This window comes from Aplidium turbinatum, chromosome 1, assembly GCF_918807975.1.
Source record: "Aplidium turbinatum chromosome 1, kaAplTurb1.1, whole genome shotgun sequence".
NCBI lineage: Eukaryota > Metazoa > Chordata > Ascidiacea > Aplousobranchia > Polyclinidae > Aplidium > Aplidium turbinatum.
Genome location: NC_137472.1, coordinates 60,386,050 through 60,402,490, shown reverse-complemented (window position 1 = coordinate 60,402,490; position 16,441 = coordinate 60,386,050). Strand labels below are relative to the sequence as shown.

General features: G+C 35.4%; 1 protein-coding gene across 1 annotated transcript; it reads left to right on the top strand.

Moving 5' to 3' along the window:
* The first annotated feature begins 2,523 nt into the window (after positions 1 to 2,523).
* LOC145778673 (solute carrier family 2, facilitated glucose transporter member 7-like) lies at positions 2,524 to 12,552 on the top strand. The gene is made up of 10 exons (XM_082590220.1): positions 2,524 to 2,661; positions 3,183 to 3,311; positions 3,900 to 4,167; positions 4,561 to 4,682; positions 5,429 to 5,599; positions 6,409 to 6,503; positions 8,436 to 8,607; positions 9,770 to 9,933; positions 10,249 to 10,393; positions 10,511 to 12,552. The coding sequence occupies exons 1-10, from the start codon at positions 2,638 to 2,640 to the stop codon at positions 10,706 to 10,708; spliced, it is 1,488 nt and encodes a 495-aa protein (XP_082446346.1). The 5' UTR covers positions 2,524 to 2,637; the 3' UTR covers positions 10,709 to 12,552.
* Positions 12,553 to 16,441: the final 3,889 nt, after the last annotated feature.

Sequence of the window (16,441 nt, the reverse complement as noted above, 5' to 3'; positions counted from 1 at the left end):
ACCTGTCTCTCAGAAGCTTACGACTACTGGCTTAATAAAAATGACGACAAATGTTACTGCAGACAAGTAATCAAGCAAAACAGAATTAACTTATTGCATGATTGGGTTGATGCATTGCTGCATGGGCTTCTCTTATAAACTGCTGCTGCTTACCTTTGCCCTAGAAAAAAGTGGTGCTAGCAGCCAGAAACCTCGAGTAGCTATTGTGCTGTCATGCAGAAAATATTTTCTGTGGTTAGGACTCTATTCTTGTCTAGAAAATTTTTTCAGTTAAAAAAAAAAAAAAACTTTGCAAAGATTACTTGCTTGCAAAAGCTCAAAGGCTACCGGCCAATGGAAAGTATTTTCAGTTAAGAAAAGCAATTTGCGTTTTTATGAATTTGCTTTAAATACGATCAAAACAATTTTTGTTTTGTTTTAGTCGAAAATTTCACGCAGATTTTTGTGGAAAAGTAATTGCAACACAACATGTAATTACATGTAATATGTTTAACACATTTATTAAACTAATCAACTTCTGATCAGGAATAAAAAGTCTTCTGACAGGTATTAAACTCACAACAATGCTTGACATGAACGACTCGGTTACATGTCTTGTAATCCTAAGGAATTTATTTTCACATGAGTCAGTCCAATCATAAAAAGCTAAAAGTCGATTTCGGTCTGCAAGCTAAATTATCTTCAGTTTAGCTTTATTTAATAAAATAAGTGAATCAACCTCCCTGGTTTTATGATTATTTTTAAAAAATTTATTTTTAAACTGAACTGAACGATCACAAAGCTAAACGTTTCATTTCAAGTTTGCTATTTTTTTTTAAAATGTGCTTCCTTGTTTTTGTAACTAAAACTTGTCATAGCCCCGTGGGCAGTCATGGTTTACTGGTGATTTTTTTGCACGCCACGATGGAAGTGGCAGTAGGCTACTTGGTATTTATGCAATTGCACAAGAGCATTGCACAATCAAATAGAACAACGATTTACTGACAGAAGAGAGAATACTGAAAAGCTGGAAAGAGGAAAGCTTTAGCAATTTCATTTTGTTGCGCAATTTTTACTCAAGATATTTAGGCTCTCTACAAAAGATATGCTGGAGGCGTGTGGAAATCTATTGACTACATGTCAGTGTTTCTAAGGAAGTTAATTTTATGAAGTTGAATTGTGACAAAAAAATTGCTTCAACATTGCTTCATGTCTCTTGATGAAATCTAAAAGCACACATGAAACTGATTTATGATAGCTAACGTTTAAAAATGGCAAAATCTGTTTGGTTTTTGGTTTAACAGCTGAAAAGTGGCAACATCCTACCGCTCGTGAAAGTTGCGGCTGAATAGTGCTAGCAGTATTGATTACAAAAAGAACCAAGCAAAGAAAGCTGTTTGCAGAAGAGCATCGATTAACTTACCAGATGTTTTGAATTAGACAAACCTTATATCGTGAAAGGTTACGCTAGAAGTTTTTATTGCATCCAAAACTGCAAAGGTAGAGATGAAATCTCATAGTTGAGTCCACGCATTGGGAGTTAGAAGAAAAGGTTTTCATTGTACTAAGCCTATGGCACTCAGGAGAGTAGTAAGGTGACCACTTCCTTTCTTTCGGCCGTTTTTTTTTAGCAACTACGCCTACCCAATTTATTAGCCCTTGAGTCGAGGTTAGCAGTGTTTTTCAACAATTAGTTAAAGTTGGGATTCGAACCAGGATTACATGATTGGACAGCGAGCACCTTATTCACTGCGCTATCCTACACGGCTGATGCGCTAATACTGAGCTAATATCTCACAAGCAAGCTAGCCATGTATGTTGATACTGTGGTTTGTACGACGTATAAAATTAATTTGTAACCAGGCAAAATGGAAATGCCACATAGGTCTCAAAATGAGGATCATGCTCGTTAACAAATTGCATTATGGACTTATTTCCACGTAAAATTACGCAAGGAATGAACTTGGGTAAGCGTCATACTTGAAGTAAAATTGAAGTAAATTATTGCAATGTCAATGTTGCAATGTCAATGTCAATAAATTATCTTCTAATAAACTTTAAAATATTTCGGATTTTCAAAGCTACTGTACACTAAGGGCTTCTCGTTTTTGTGCCATGGACTTTCTAATATCCTCAAAGGGCCTCAATTAAAGTTTGCAGCATGTTTTATCGGCGATTACTAATTCCAAGACATTTCCATGTGTAATTGCGATTGTTTAAAAATATCAGATAAACCTATGTGCGTTTGTAAGAACCTCATTTAAATGTTCGACATGAATTGCACTTATGTGAAAGTTTGAAATAAAACAAACAATTCAGTACAGTGCAAAAAATGGACTAAAACAAATTGTTTCAAACTTAAATGAGTACTATTGACATTTTAATCATTTTAAATAATAGTTGGTGAGTTTCTTGTCTTAAAATTTGTTGATTATGCAGTTGAACTGGTCATGATTATTAATAGAATTTAAAGGAAACGAAAACACTGACCTAAATTAGGCCACTGTTGCTTATTATGCTAAATACTTTCTATGTTTGTTTTAGGTTTAGCTTGAATACCACGTATAGACAAGTCAACAAGTGCAACATTCGTTTGCTAATTATAAAGTAAACGCCTTTAACTGTTAATAATTATTACTTGTCCAAATTTAAAGAAAGATGGCAGGAAAAATAACAAACACGGTAACATTACCAAATGTTTACTTAGTTTTGAAGATATTTCATTCTATTGATTAGTTTCACCTAACTAAACCTAACTAAACCTAATTAAACCTAGCTAAACCTAACTAAACTACTGTTGAAAACCTTGGGCTAAAATAAACGCAGTTACTACGTGGAAATAAATCAAATTAAAACCAAAAAGTGCAACTAATGCTCAACCTAAGTTTATTGGTATCGTATTGGCATGTGCAAGTTGCACAATACACATGTGCAATGTATTCAATCTTTGTTTCTCTTTTTTACAATCCATTATGTAGGCTAAAAGTTACTGCACAAGGCCGACATTTATTAATATGGTTCGTCCAGTAACATATTACATAATATACTTATCAGATCGTCATAGTGTCATACCTATACCATTGATAATAGCTTTTGCTTAAATGCTAATTGTATTTTTTGGACAGAGTTTTTAGTCGCAAATTTCAACCATTTCAATTTTGTTGTTTTCTCATAATTCCCACAACAATAGGGTTTTGTTGCAGAGAAACTCAACCTTCGCAACATTTTGCTTGAGCACCACAGTCATAACCATGCCGATGCTAGGATTTCAGTTTGTAATTCTTAATCCGCTGACTCCAGTTCTAAACAAATTATTCAATGAAACTTATCAAGTAAGTGCAGGAATAATAATAGTAGTTTAGCATTTAAACATTTCGGCCATGTAATAAGAAGCAAAAACTAGAGCATCTCTGTATAATTGGTAAAAAAATTGGAAAGCGGGCATCTGGCAACAAGATAAACCCATATGAAACAACTCAACAAGGAAGAAACAATCATTTATACAGCATATCATGAGAACATTTGGTTTAATTATTTATCCGAGGCTGTCGATGCTTGGTTCAGGTCAGGCAATTGAAAGACAAGCATTTAAACTGTATGTTATCGACTGGTTCCTCTTTCATTATTGATTTGCAATAGCTTACAGGTTAATGTACATTGGTTATTGTAATGTGAAAAGTTACTGGTTATATGCATGGTTTCAATAGCTCTGTCATTCATTTTATTTAGCCATCAATCTTTTCAACAGTTAATAGAAATGAAAAACGTGTGTCTACAACTTGAAACAATGCTCTCAACCTTTATCTCAACTCTTCACTTTATGAACTCCTATTAGAATGAATATAAACCTTTACAATTTTTTTCGGGATTTATAACATGTAGTTTGTTTATCAATTATTTTGCATAATTTCTTCTTATAGAATCGTTACAACGAAACCTTGCCACCTGCTACATGGACAGCCTTGTTATCGGTGACGTCATCTTCCATCATAAAAGGGGGAGCCTTGGGCGCCATTTCGATAAGAATTCTTATGTTCCGCATGAGCAGAAAAGGTCTTCTGCAAGTTTGTCACACTCTTTCCTTAACTGGTGCATTTGTGCTTGCTGTGATCGGGAAACTGACGTCATCTTATGAAGTCATAATTCTCGCACGTGTCGTCTCTGGAATTGCACTTGGAATTGGATATAGTAAGCATGTATTATTCTTATTGTAAAGAGCAGTGTTTTAAAAAAATCCTTAATACTTAACAAGCAAACTGTGTTCCGAAAGCTTGTGAAAAACCAGTTACCATAGGAATAGGCTGAAACGTATCGTTTTATCGACATTTGTAAAATGTTGGAATCCTGTTGCCAATAGTAAAACTCAATCTATTACATTTCAAATAATATCCTATAATAAATAGTTGTAGAAAAGGTAACAAAGTAGCCATTGACACGACAACTTATTTTGTGTGCACCATTTAAATACGTGATTTTCTTTAATCATTTTGCTCTTTTCGTAAGCAATACATGTGTTCCAAAATTAAATTAGTCCATCAATTAAATGTGTTCCTAAATGCATTCTAAAATCTTTATTTTCAGTTATTGTTCCAATAGTCATTGCTGAGACGTGCACAAGAGACCAACAGAGTTTTTGGCAATCCACAAGTGGAGCAAGTATTGGCATTGGAACTTTAACTGGTGTTACATTGACACATTCAAAAGTAGGTTGCTGCATTTCTATTCTGTTGTTATTGTTTTTATTTTTTTTTGTATTGGTTGTAAGGTTCAGTCGTCACCGCATGGATTCATCAACTGTCAGACCTCCAGTTGCTTTAAGTGTGAAGCCAACTGATTCTTTCAACTAATTCATCTATTTTAAACTATTAGGTTTGGTGGCGGTGCTTAAATTTACTTTCATCGACGTATCCTTTAAATTTACATCACATGCACGTTTTAAACTTTTTTGGTTTTGCCGCCGTTTCCTTTTGTTGGTTTTATTCCCGTAAACTATTGGTAACTTTATCATTGCTGTTGTTTTCAGACAAAGAAAAATAAATTGAATTGAATTGAAAAAAAAGAAAAAAATTTCCATCAATACAATCATGTTATTTAGTTATTTGAGCAAGGGTTCATGCTAAAACAGCACATGTAGATTTTCAATAATCAACAAAAATGTGGCAACCAAAGGCAATCAACTTGTACAGTTATTGTCTTGGTAAAACTTCATTGCTACAAAGATTGCTTGTTTGCTATTTACGTAAAATAAAACAAATTGCTAATGTATTCTATGCCAGCTTTAACTTTGTGGATGATTATCGGCTTCAGGATTTTCGTATTATGTTTTTAGATGACATCATGGGTTCTCCTGCAAGAATTTAATCATTATGTTTAATTTTGTTTGTAAAAACTCAATGATTTAATTGTCACATTGGTAAAAGCACCGCCAATTAAACTTAATCCTGTGCAGATCTTGGGCACTGAAGAACTTTGGCCAATTGTAGTGGCGTTTGTAGCTATTCCAAGCATTATTTACTTGCTGGCAAGTTGGAAGATCCCTCACACCCCATTCTACATGGCCAGGCAAGGTGATCAAGACAAGACAATGGCAGTCTTAAAAAAGTTGCGCTTTGGAACACAAGTGAGATGCTCTAACTTGCATTTCTACTTGTAATGTGCAAACTTAAACACTATCATACGAATGGAGAACGCAAAGAAATGGTTGAGAGTCAACTATTTTGTCTATAGTTCCTCTACCTCCAAAACTCCATGAAGTAATCCCTATAATTTTTGTATTCACCATAATTTATTTATGTTTATTTGGATCGTGGTTAGAAAAGACATAAACAATTGTTGGTGATGATACCAACAAGCAACGAACAAGATTAGTTCCAAATTGCACAAATCATGTAGGAGAAAATCAGTTTGGCTGATTACGTGGATAATTATGATGTCTTTGCAGCAAAGCAATCTGCTTTCGCTTTCAACTAAATTTCGTTTTCGACTTCTAATTGTTCAGCTCTAACATGCACAAATGTGCGTGACGTCATCTTCGACTTGCGTGTTTGGCAAGGAGGAATAAACGTCAAACGACGTCTAAACAACTACAAAATCAATTGCGCCATTTGTTACGCGCCATGGTACCTAAACTAGATGACCAATCAATACAATAGTTGCTCGACACATGTACCAAAATATAGCCTCCAGTCGCCACCACTGCACTGTAGATTGCTCTGCTTCTAGCGTAACACAATAATTGCTAAATGCCAAGTATGAAAAAGATTACTTGGCACTTTGGAACAAGTCTTTGATACGACCAGACAGAGTAGGCCTATCTAACCTGTGCTTATCGATTCAGAGAGAAATAACTTTATTTTCCAATCATCAGAGTTGGACACTCATCCACTAAACCACCGAACCACTAGTGTATTAAATTTTGTTAATCTATAGGAGGAACTAGAAAAGGAATACGACGAAATAGTGAAGGAAATAAGTGGGAAAAAAACAATTGGATTGGCTGAGATTCTGACAACAAAGCAATATAGGTTTGGCCAACTTTTTTCTGTTTTTCTCAGAATCTCAGTTTAGATAATAAAAGTAAATTGCGCTGTATGTGTTGCTTATAAAGACTTGACAGGGTGTCGAATTGATATGAATTGCTTGGAGACACGTCATCCATCAATGGCTAGATAAATCAGTGGTTTCCAACCTTTGTAGGCTTACGGCTTCATACAAAAAAAGTATTTGTGGTGACCCATGGCAAACCAATGATCTTTCACCACGAATGCAGCAGGTTGTTGGAACAAACCTTACCGTTTCATACCAAAGACTTTAGAGTAATAAGAGCTTCTGTGCTTGACTTCTTCTTCTTCGTTTGAACCTTGTTCTTCGCCACTTCAAGGGTCGAGGGGCTCTGCCTTTTACCACCCTTGGGCAGTGGCGGCGACGCGGTCTAGATGTTTGGGCAGGTGTCGAGCAGCCATTGAATTGATTCGTCATCCAATTCACGCAGACCACGCACACCATTTGGCGCATGGTAGATGGCGCAGTTACAGATGGTGTGGTCTACGGTTTGTTCCTCCATGCCACACTCACAGATCGCGGATGGAGCCATCCCCCATTTGTGCATGTTGAAGCGAAATAGTCCGACGCCAGTACGCAGGCGGTTGAGCCGCACCCAGGCCTTCCTTGGCAAATGCATTCCAGTTGGATGGTGGCTGGTATCGGAGATGAAACTTTGGAGTCTTGAGGAGTTCTTCTTCCACTCCGAGCTCCATTGGTGGTCCGCCCACGTAGCCGCACTGATGGATTGGTCTTCAGCACTTTTCATCAGGAGTTGTGCGGCACGTACAAATGGGTGTCTCGATTTCAGTCGCTGAGGTTTCTCGTTCACAGACTCGTAGAGACTTGAGTAGAGCAAGTGGTTGGGGTTCGTAGCGCGACGAGAGAGAGTTCAGTTCTAGTTCTCTTTGTTCAGTTCAGTTCTCAGTTCTATATATGCAGTTTGGAGAAAAGTATGCAAGTTTGCTTGTTGTGTCCTTAAGAAAGCCTACTAATAATAACACTTACAGAAATCAACATAATTAGTAATACAGCAATTTTAAATGGAGACTGAATGCTACCAAAGCGGTTGCTTTTTATTGCCAGCAATTTTACATGGAGATTGAATGCTACTTTGAAAAGGCAATTGAAAAAAGAAAGCAGATATATTTATTTCGAAGTCAATGTGCAAATGTGCGAAGTCGTAGCACTCCAGAGTATTACAAATGGGATCCCAGGGTGTTATGGCACTAAGGTTGAGAACCACTGATATAAATGGTTATTGCATTAGAAGTCTATATCGCAAAGTACAAAAAGGAAATGGCTGACTTGCTTGAGTATTTTGGTATTGCTTTATGAGTACGGTAGCTGATGGTTATTATTTTTGTAGTTTCGGGAGAGAGTTTGCTTTTTTATACCAAAGACATGCACAGATCAAAAATTCTCTGCTGACTCATTTAAAATTTTACGCAAAGGCAAATCCCAATTTGACACAAAAATTCAGGAAGCGCTGTTAATCAAACGCTACAATCCAAATTTAAACAAACAATTATTTGCCGGTGGCGCCTCCATTCTCCTCAATATTTATTAGTTGTATCACGTACCCCGTGGTGCAAATTCATTTGTAACTTAGTCATGCAGTTGCCTTTTCTTAATGTAATTTTTCGTCTGTCTGTATGTTTTCCACTCCATTGCTTTTAATCGTTGCGTGTTTCTCGATGCTTTTAGTTAGTTAGTTAGTTAGTTACGGTAGTCACTGTCAAGAAGTGAAATTTATTGTAGTTTATAATTATTTACAGATTCCTGATGAGGACTTAAGTTAAGTCGAAAACGTTTGAATGTTGAACTATTTGTAAATATGTAATATACTGTTGTAATGCTCAACCCTGTGTTATTGTTGTGTCTTGCCTGTCTTTGGTATTATTTTTGTGTTTCAGAATGCAGTTTATCTGTGTGTTCTGCCTTTTCTCCAGCATTCAACTCAATGGGAAAACAAGTTTTAATCTTTACTCCGATAGAATTTTCGGCCTTGCCGGCGTGCCTGGCGATCAGGTCACTTATGTGACTATAGGACTTTTTGCCTCTAGACTTGTGGCAGCAATTTTTGGTGTAAGTTATATTTTAAACTTTTTAGGCTGCTTACACTTGAAGACCTGAGTTAAAGAAATACTTAAGTCACAAACACTATTTTTGAAAAAAAACAAGTTAAAAATTTTCAAAGTTATTAAATCTTCTATTTTTATGCGAACACCAGCGTGTGCAATAGCGAAGTAAGTAGTTTTTTTAATGAAATTGTTCACGGGAACATGCATTGACAGGTATACAACATAGCAAATGTTGGTGATAACTCGATTTTCACAAAATGTTAGCCTACATAAGTAGTTTTTTTAACTAAGGTTTTATTTCCTAATGAAGTTATGTTTTGTTGTTCTGTTGTACCATATAGTATTCTTTTACTTTTTAAAGATTTAGCTTTCATATTGAGTGTTTTGGTTCTCTTAAATTAGCACAAGCGGGTAATTACATAAATTAAATGATCTTCTGACTCAAAACAAAATTTTAAACTGATGTATACAATTAATTACTGAAAACAGAATGCTTTGTGTCTCGGTATAAATGGCTAGGATGAAAGTTACACCGTTATGGTTGGCGAATCACAATTGCTCGCTGTACTAGTGAATGCTCAGCCTTCTGCACATAGCCAGGAAGAACGCTCCTTTCTGCACAATGTAAACTAGAATGTTGTCCCATTCTTGCATAGTTGTTCCAACAATAACTCAGCGAGAAAACAATCGGAAAGATTGTGCGTTAGTGCATTATTGATCTGCATCTTGTATTCTGCATAAAAGAGAAGATAATGGAGGTGTCTGGATCATAATCATTTTATTTTACTGACAGGTCGTTGGAATCAAAATCGGTATTTATTTTTAACTGACTTATACCAGCAAATATATTTGTATTTTATACATTGCAGTGGTATAATTACATTTAAACAGAAGACATTGATAGGAAAGTTAATACCTTCATATTAATACATATTATGCTTAGGATGTTTAACATTAGACATTTATTCATTCTTTCAGTTATTACCAACTTTCAAAGTGAAAAAAAAAAGTTATTACTTGCCATAACATAGTAGAGGTTTGTAAAAAAGTAGAAACAAAAGTTTATAAAAAGTAAAAAAAAATACTTTACATTTTGGATATGATGAGCTTAAATTTTTTTTATGGAACTAGATTTCCATTCTTTAATACACACTGATGTTTTGCAGTTGAAATTTATTCGTCGATACAGCGCACTGAAGGTTTTGATGATCTCAATATTTGGAGAGATACTTGCCTTGGTGTTGTTTACTGTCAGTCAAGCAACTACCCATTTGGCTACCAATGTAATGCCTTACGTTTCGACTGCCTCAATCTTTATATTCTTGGCTTTGTAAGTAACTTGTTCAAAGTTTTGTAACTTTTGTGTGCTAACATTATCATTGTTTGTCATCACATAAAGTCACAAAAAAAAAAAAAAAAGTTTTACCTATAAAAGTATATTATCAATTCAAAACATTGCAAACTGTATAATTGAATGACAGCTGGAGTTTGAGTAGTAGCACCTATTTGCTTTATTTAAGCAAAATGTATGATCAAGGAATTATCACTACAATATTGATTGATGCTCAAAGAATTTATTGTTTCAAATTTTACAGTTACAGTATAAATTGAAAAGCTTTAATAGATAAAAGGTTTATTTTTGCAGCTTCAACGGTGGTATTACTACAGCAGTTCCTTCCATTGCCACAGCTGTGACCATTGAACCAACAAGGTTAACCATTTTCGGGATAGTCAATATTTTCTTTTGGATAGAATCTTGGCTAGTTGGATTCCTCACCCCGTACTTAGAGGTAAAGTATTACAGACTAGGGATGATGAAATAAGTGGGAAATATTAATCGTTTGTCAAAGCAAAATAATATCGATAATCAAGAAAAAACTAATTCATCAAAGAAATTTATATTTCAGGTTGCATTTGGGCCATATTCCTTTACTCCATGGATTGGATGCACAATCTTCTTTTGCGTCTATTTCATCATGTTTGTCCCAGAGACCAAAGGAAGAAGCATTGAACAAATACAAAGAAAAATTTCCTACAGAAGATTCAGCTCTGCGAGTCTATCAATTAACAGAAGAAGTCAAACGTTTCCAGTCACAATTTCTTGATTAATAACATCAACTTAGGAAGTTTTCTTGCTAGTGCTGAAGTTGGATGATTTAGGTAAACATTAAATGGTGCTTAGCGAATCAATACTGCGTATTGTAATATAAATACAGAAAACGTAAAGTAACAAGAGCTATGCTATTTATTTTCTGCTGTAGCACAAAGACCAAGATTATATGTGTAACTGATAATGAAATTTAGTCACAGAATTAAAAGTTTATTATAGTCTTAACTGTCTGGCTTTGTAAAACGCTGAGGAGGAACTGATTCTGCGATGGAGACAGCGCTATATGAAAACAAACATTATTATTATTATTATTATTATATTTTGATATGTTGCTGTACGTGATCAGATCGTCTTCAAAATATCAGATCAGGGACTGGTTTGTAAGCTAAGCATTGCTGCCGGTATCATTGTAGCACTGGGTTTAATTTTTAATGAAACTGCTTTAAAAATTATAAACATTGTCGTCGAATGTTTTTGAGCAAATGCTATAGAAATATATGTATATGTGTCAACCATGATAGAGAATAAAGAATGATGGACATGAATGACCATGAAAAAACTTCGGGTTTTGTGATGTGAAGCCAAATAAAGCACGCTAGACTTTCTTGAACTAATATATCATTATTATCTCTTTGTGGGATGCTGCCAAAAACCTTCATTTCAGTTATCAGACAAGTATTCCTCAATAAGTTAACCAGATATTGGTTTTCAACATTGCTTTCAAACTATTTTTTACGTTTCTAATTAATTTTAGCTTACCCTTAATGTGGGCAAAGGTAGCCATATGCTGAGCATGCCCAATGTGCTACTGCGATTATATTTGTTTTAAAATTTTTGCATCGTCTTATGAGTTTCAAGGCAGTTAAATTCTTTCTTGCCATTTTGTGACTTTTCAAAAAGCCAAAATGCGCAAAACTTGTGTTCAATAAAGACCCAAGACTATAATTGGCTATGGACCCACAGCCACTAGATCACAGAGATGAGATTTTTTACATACAGTTGTTCTTTATGAAATATTATTTGTTTTGAAACTACAAATATTCTTTGAGATAATACTTATTGCATTTTTTCATCTCAAAGAAATAGATGACAGCTTAACTCAAAGACTACTTGCAATTTCAAAACTTAAAATAAACTAAAAGTGTACAAAGAATATCTGTAATATGTTTTGCATGGGTACGTATACATCGTCTACAGTGCAGTATAGCTCTATTCCTAATATCAATTGCTTTTGTTTTACCTGTATAGGAGTTTATGATACGTGTAATCATGTATCTTTGAGTTTTAAATTTTTTGTAAAGATTGAGCTTTGCAACTTTCGTCCTGTTTTCGGGTAGTTTCTGCTGTTTGACACCTCGTAATGTATTTTTAGTAGAATACTTTTTTTATTTTCTCATGAATTTGAGTTGGGCTGTTTAGGCTCTGAACTATCGTTTGCTGATCATGAACTAAGTATTCACATTTTAGACTCTTTCTCTTTTGATCCAAGTAAACCAATGAAGTCTTGGACATAAAATATACTGTAGAGACCAGTAGTGATATAAGTAGTGATATTCATAAACCGATCAAGCGATCGTTTTATTCAGACTATGCAATGAATTGAGTTTTGCTTTTTGCAGCATGAGCGTTGTTAATTCACCACTGTAAATACAAGCGATCTGCTTTAGTCTGATGCTGCTTGTTCGCTATGATAATAGCAATTTGCACTAGCTTTCGGAAGACAGTTACCTATAGTCATGTGCATTTTACAACGATGAGTGGTGTTGGAGTCAGTGTGTCGTTTTAATACAGTAAAGTAAGGTTCTTTTGTTGGGCTTGAAGCTGCTGTCTTGATTGATCGCTGTTTATTTAGACTCATTATCATGTTTTATTTATACAATGAAAGTATTAACATTAATTTCTTGTAAAATATGAGCTACTCTATGGAGAGTTACAACCATGCAAGAGTCTGACGTTTGAGGAATATGGAAACATAGTAAACTAGATTTTCTAATTCACCAAAGCGGTTGGTTTTTATTGCTAGTTCCAATAAAAAATCATTTCTAACTTTCAACACAAACAATCAACGCACAATAAAAAAATAGAACGATAACTAAAGTACTTCTTACTTCAAATATACATGCAAAGAACCGAATAGCAAACAAGCCAATAGCAACGTTAGTGATTTGATCATCCGAAATTCGAGCAAGTTTTGAAACTTTATCAGAATAAAATATGATGACAGCCATTATAATAGTTTGAATGTGAGCGTATTAGCAACAGAAACTGACAAACTGCATTTCGAAAAGAATTTGTTGCGTTATATAAACGTGAAATATAATTATTAAACATAATATAGATCGTAATCTACAATTGTTGGATTAGCTTCAAGTTAAAAATTAACTGGGAATGCAAGCTTTCCAATATCAACGCCCGGAACAACCTGCTCCTTTCACGCATGCCAAAACTTCAGATCATAAAATAACTTGCAGCAATTTTAAAATTCTAAAAGTTGAAAGTGGTTATAAAAAGCGAATGTTTTCTGAAAGTTGGTTTATCAATCAAAAGCCTCATATAATGAATCGCAATGAAGGTATTTCTTTTTCTGCTATCTACAAAAAACTATCGTAAGTTTTTTGTAAAAAACTATCTACAAAAAACTATTGCTAATTTGACGTTTGTTAAATTAGTTTCATCTTGATTGTAAACTGAGCAGTAGTGCGTACACAATTCGATTCATCATGATTCATACTGTTCACTCTCTTTTCTGCTGTTATTTAGGTTTCCTCTTGATTGTTAACATTTAAACCCCCTTTTTTCAAGTTCAAACTTTGCGCGCGATAGTTTTTTTGTCTTGAAGTTAAATTTTCATTTTTGTATGTTTAGTTGATTTCAGCAACGTGGTCCTGTCTTTTGCCATGCTAGACAGGTAATCACTACGTGGCCTAGCTCCCTGAAGAAGTCAATCGTGTCTGATTGACGAAACGTCTGAATAAAAGCAGATTGTGTGGTAGCTTATCTTAATTTGCACCAGTAGAACACATCAATATCCTGTTAATTTAACTAAATGCCTGGTGGACAGCCTCATTCAATTTCTTATCATTAATAGCATCTATTATTTAACACTAGAACGGCCGAAAAAAAAGTATACCTCTAACGGCCGCTGGTGTCGAAATCGACACTTTTCAAAAAAAACTTTATTTTTCCGCAAAATTAACAGTAAGAGTTCGTTTTATTTTACACTGATAAAATTATCTGAAGCACTTATTACTTTTGTCACCTATTCGCGCTGTTCATTTTTTGGTCTTAGACGAAAATTATGGCATAGGCTACCAGGTTTTGATCAGTTCGAAGCTTGACTGTATCTGTATCTTGACTCTGTACCATGATCTAAAGATTCAACAAAGCGAAGACATAATTATCATAAAAGTAGCACAAAGTTTTCTTATTCAGGAGAAAAAAAAATCAATCCAACCAACAAACACTTTACAAATACACAGTGCAGCCTTTGCACTCTGTGACTTTCCAGTCACCATTATCACACTTCCCACTTTTCGACGTGGCGGCAAATGGTAACTGTATTGTTTTTGCAATAATGTCCAGCACATTTTCTGCGTTTTCTAGATTGTCGTCCCTGCTCTTCTTCTCTCTGCAGTGTCGGCTTTCGTTTCAGCACACGAGCAGTTCTCAAGCTCTCGATCTTGAGGATAAAATCACGTCGGCTGATGTTGCTGCCGGAACGCTTTCTAAAAATAATCCAAGAGTTCAAAGCTGCAATATCTAGCATATTTGTCCAATCTGCAAGAAGCCATCTTTTGCTTGCTGCATGTGTGGTGCATTTTCTTGCCATTTGGTCAACACATCAACTGCTACTTTGTTCTCGCTATAAAAATGGATCACAGAGGGTTTCGTTTTCTCTGTTGCATCAATACTGGGGCTGTCATGCATAGTGGAAAGAACATTTGCATTTTTCTGCACTAATAGTTTACAAGCATGCAGCTGTTCGTTGAATTGTAGAGGAATTTACTGGAAAGTCTTTCTTCTCCTCTTCCACCCTTGGTCAACTCTTTGTCAGTCCTTTATTTCTTTCCTGTAGCAAACCATGCAGTAAGATTCACCCTAGTAAAGAAGTTAACTGTTGTGATGTTGTGCCCGCTTTGTCTGTGTAAATTGGTGGTGATCTTCATCACTACATCCTCGGGGAGAAGCCTTCCATTTCGTTGCTTTCTTTCAATAGCACCGAGGTACGATAAGTACGGTACGGTATTGCATACGTATTTGGAATGAACCTCGGCTTACACCCAGAGTTTCATGCCAAACTTGTCTGGTTTGTTTGGCATAAACACGATAAAAGGACATCTGTTTTTCATTGGAAATAGCTGTTCATCAATTGGTAGGCTCCAATCCGGAGTGTAATTGTTGATGCAATTAGCAACAAGTCCTTCCAGTGGCTCTCGAATATGAATAAATTTATCTGTTGCAAATAGCTGATAGATTTGTGCAAGGTATTTGTAAACTCAGTAGGATGACCTAAAATCAAGCCGAGCGATAACACATATCAAGCTGAGCGTTGGACAATTACCATGAGAAACGCTACAAGTAAGTGTGAAAACTATTGAATTAGTTTTTTTTTCACACAAAAAATCTTTTTTACTTAACAAATCTTATTAAATTTGTATGAGGTGTCGATTTCGACACCTCGGCCGTTGGAGGTATATCCGCACATTGTAGGTAAAATAAAAAGATTTTTTAGAAAAAGAATACTGAACTATAAAGTGTAAGCATAATTGGGAAGCTACTGAAAGTTTGAAAACTTTGCGATAACAATTAAGGCCCGAAATAGTGTCCTAAATTTCTAAAAGTGTCGATTTCGACACCTCGGCCGTTCTAGTGTTAATAAAACATAATAATAAAATGAGATGGAAACGAGATTAACAAAGAATGTGGAACAACAAACTGGTACTCAAAAACACACGATCGACTGGATTGGCAAGAAGAGATGGCCTTCGCTCAGTAGTGAGCTACCACCAGACTTGGACAACTAGATAATTTTAGTTGTCTAATTCGATAAATTAGAGCGAAATATCGGTAATTCTAATTCTAATCGAATTCGGTAAAAACTTGTTTGCTCTAATTGTAGTTCTTATCCAATCTCCAGTTTTTCTAGAAATTTTTGTTTGTCCAACAGTATTTTTTGCAAATGGAAGTATATTGCGCTCTTATTAACGTTATACTAAGAAATGCAATAAAACGATCAAGATGAAAATGTCACTATATCCCTTGAGCAGCAAAGTCCTGAAAAATTCGTTTAATTTAACAATTCGCTGACGAATGTATATTATGATTGGTTGGTTTTGAATCTTTATCCTCCCACTGACAAACCCTTGATAAGTTATTCCTGGTAGTTTCGCATACATGTAGAAACTCTTGACGCAGGGCCGGTTACCGAGATTGGTGGAATGAAGTTTTCTGATTGTTGAAGTGTTGTTGCCGGGAAATTATTCCATTCACTAGGCGTCGCTGAATGGAAAGCAGTCCTGAAAATGCGTTGCTCAAACGCACACCCCGAGAGTCGAACCAGCGCCGCGTGATCTAGAGGCGGGCGCGTAACCACTGAGCTAACGGGGCGGAAGTGGTTTTGATGGTGGATGGTGTGATGTTTGCTGTGATGGTGGAATGACACTTTGATCCCGAGTTGCCACATTGGCGTTTTTATCCAACTAAAAAAAGATATGTGACAACTGCGTCC

Coding starts and splice junctions, on each gene's coding strand:
- LOC145778673 (XM_082590220.1), top strand. CDS start 2,638: ATGGCAGGAAAAATAACAAACACG. Junction 3,312..3,899: donor TATTCAATGAAACTTATCAA/GTAAGTGCAGGA, acceptor TTCTTCTTATAG/AATCGTTACAACGAAACCTT. Junction 8,608..9,769: donor TTGTGGCAGCAATTTTTGGT/GTAAGTTATATT, acceptor GATGTTTTGCAG/TTGAAATTTATTCGTCGATA.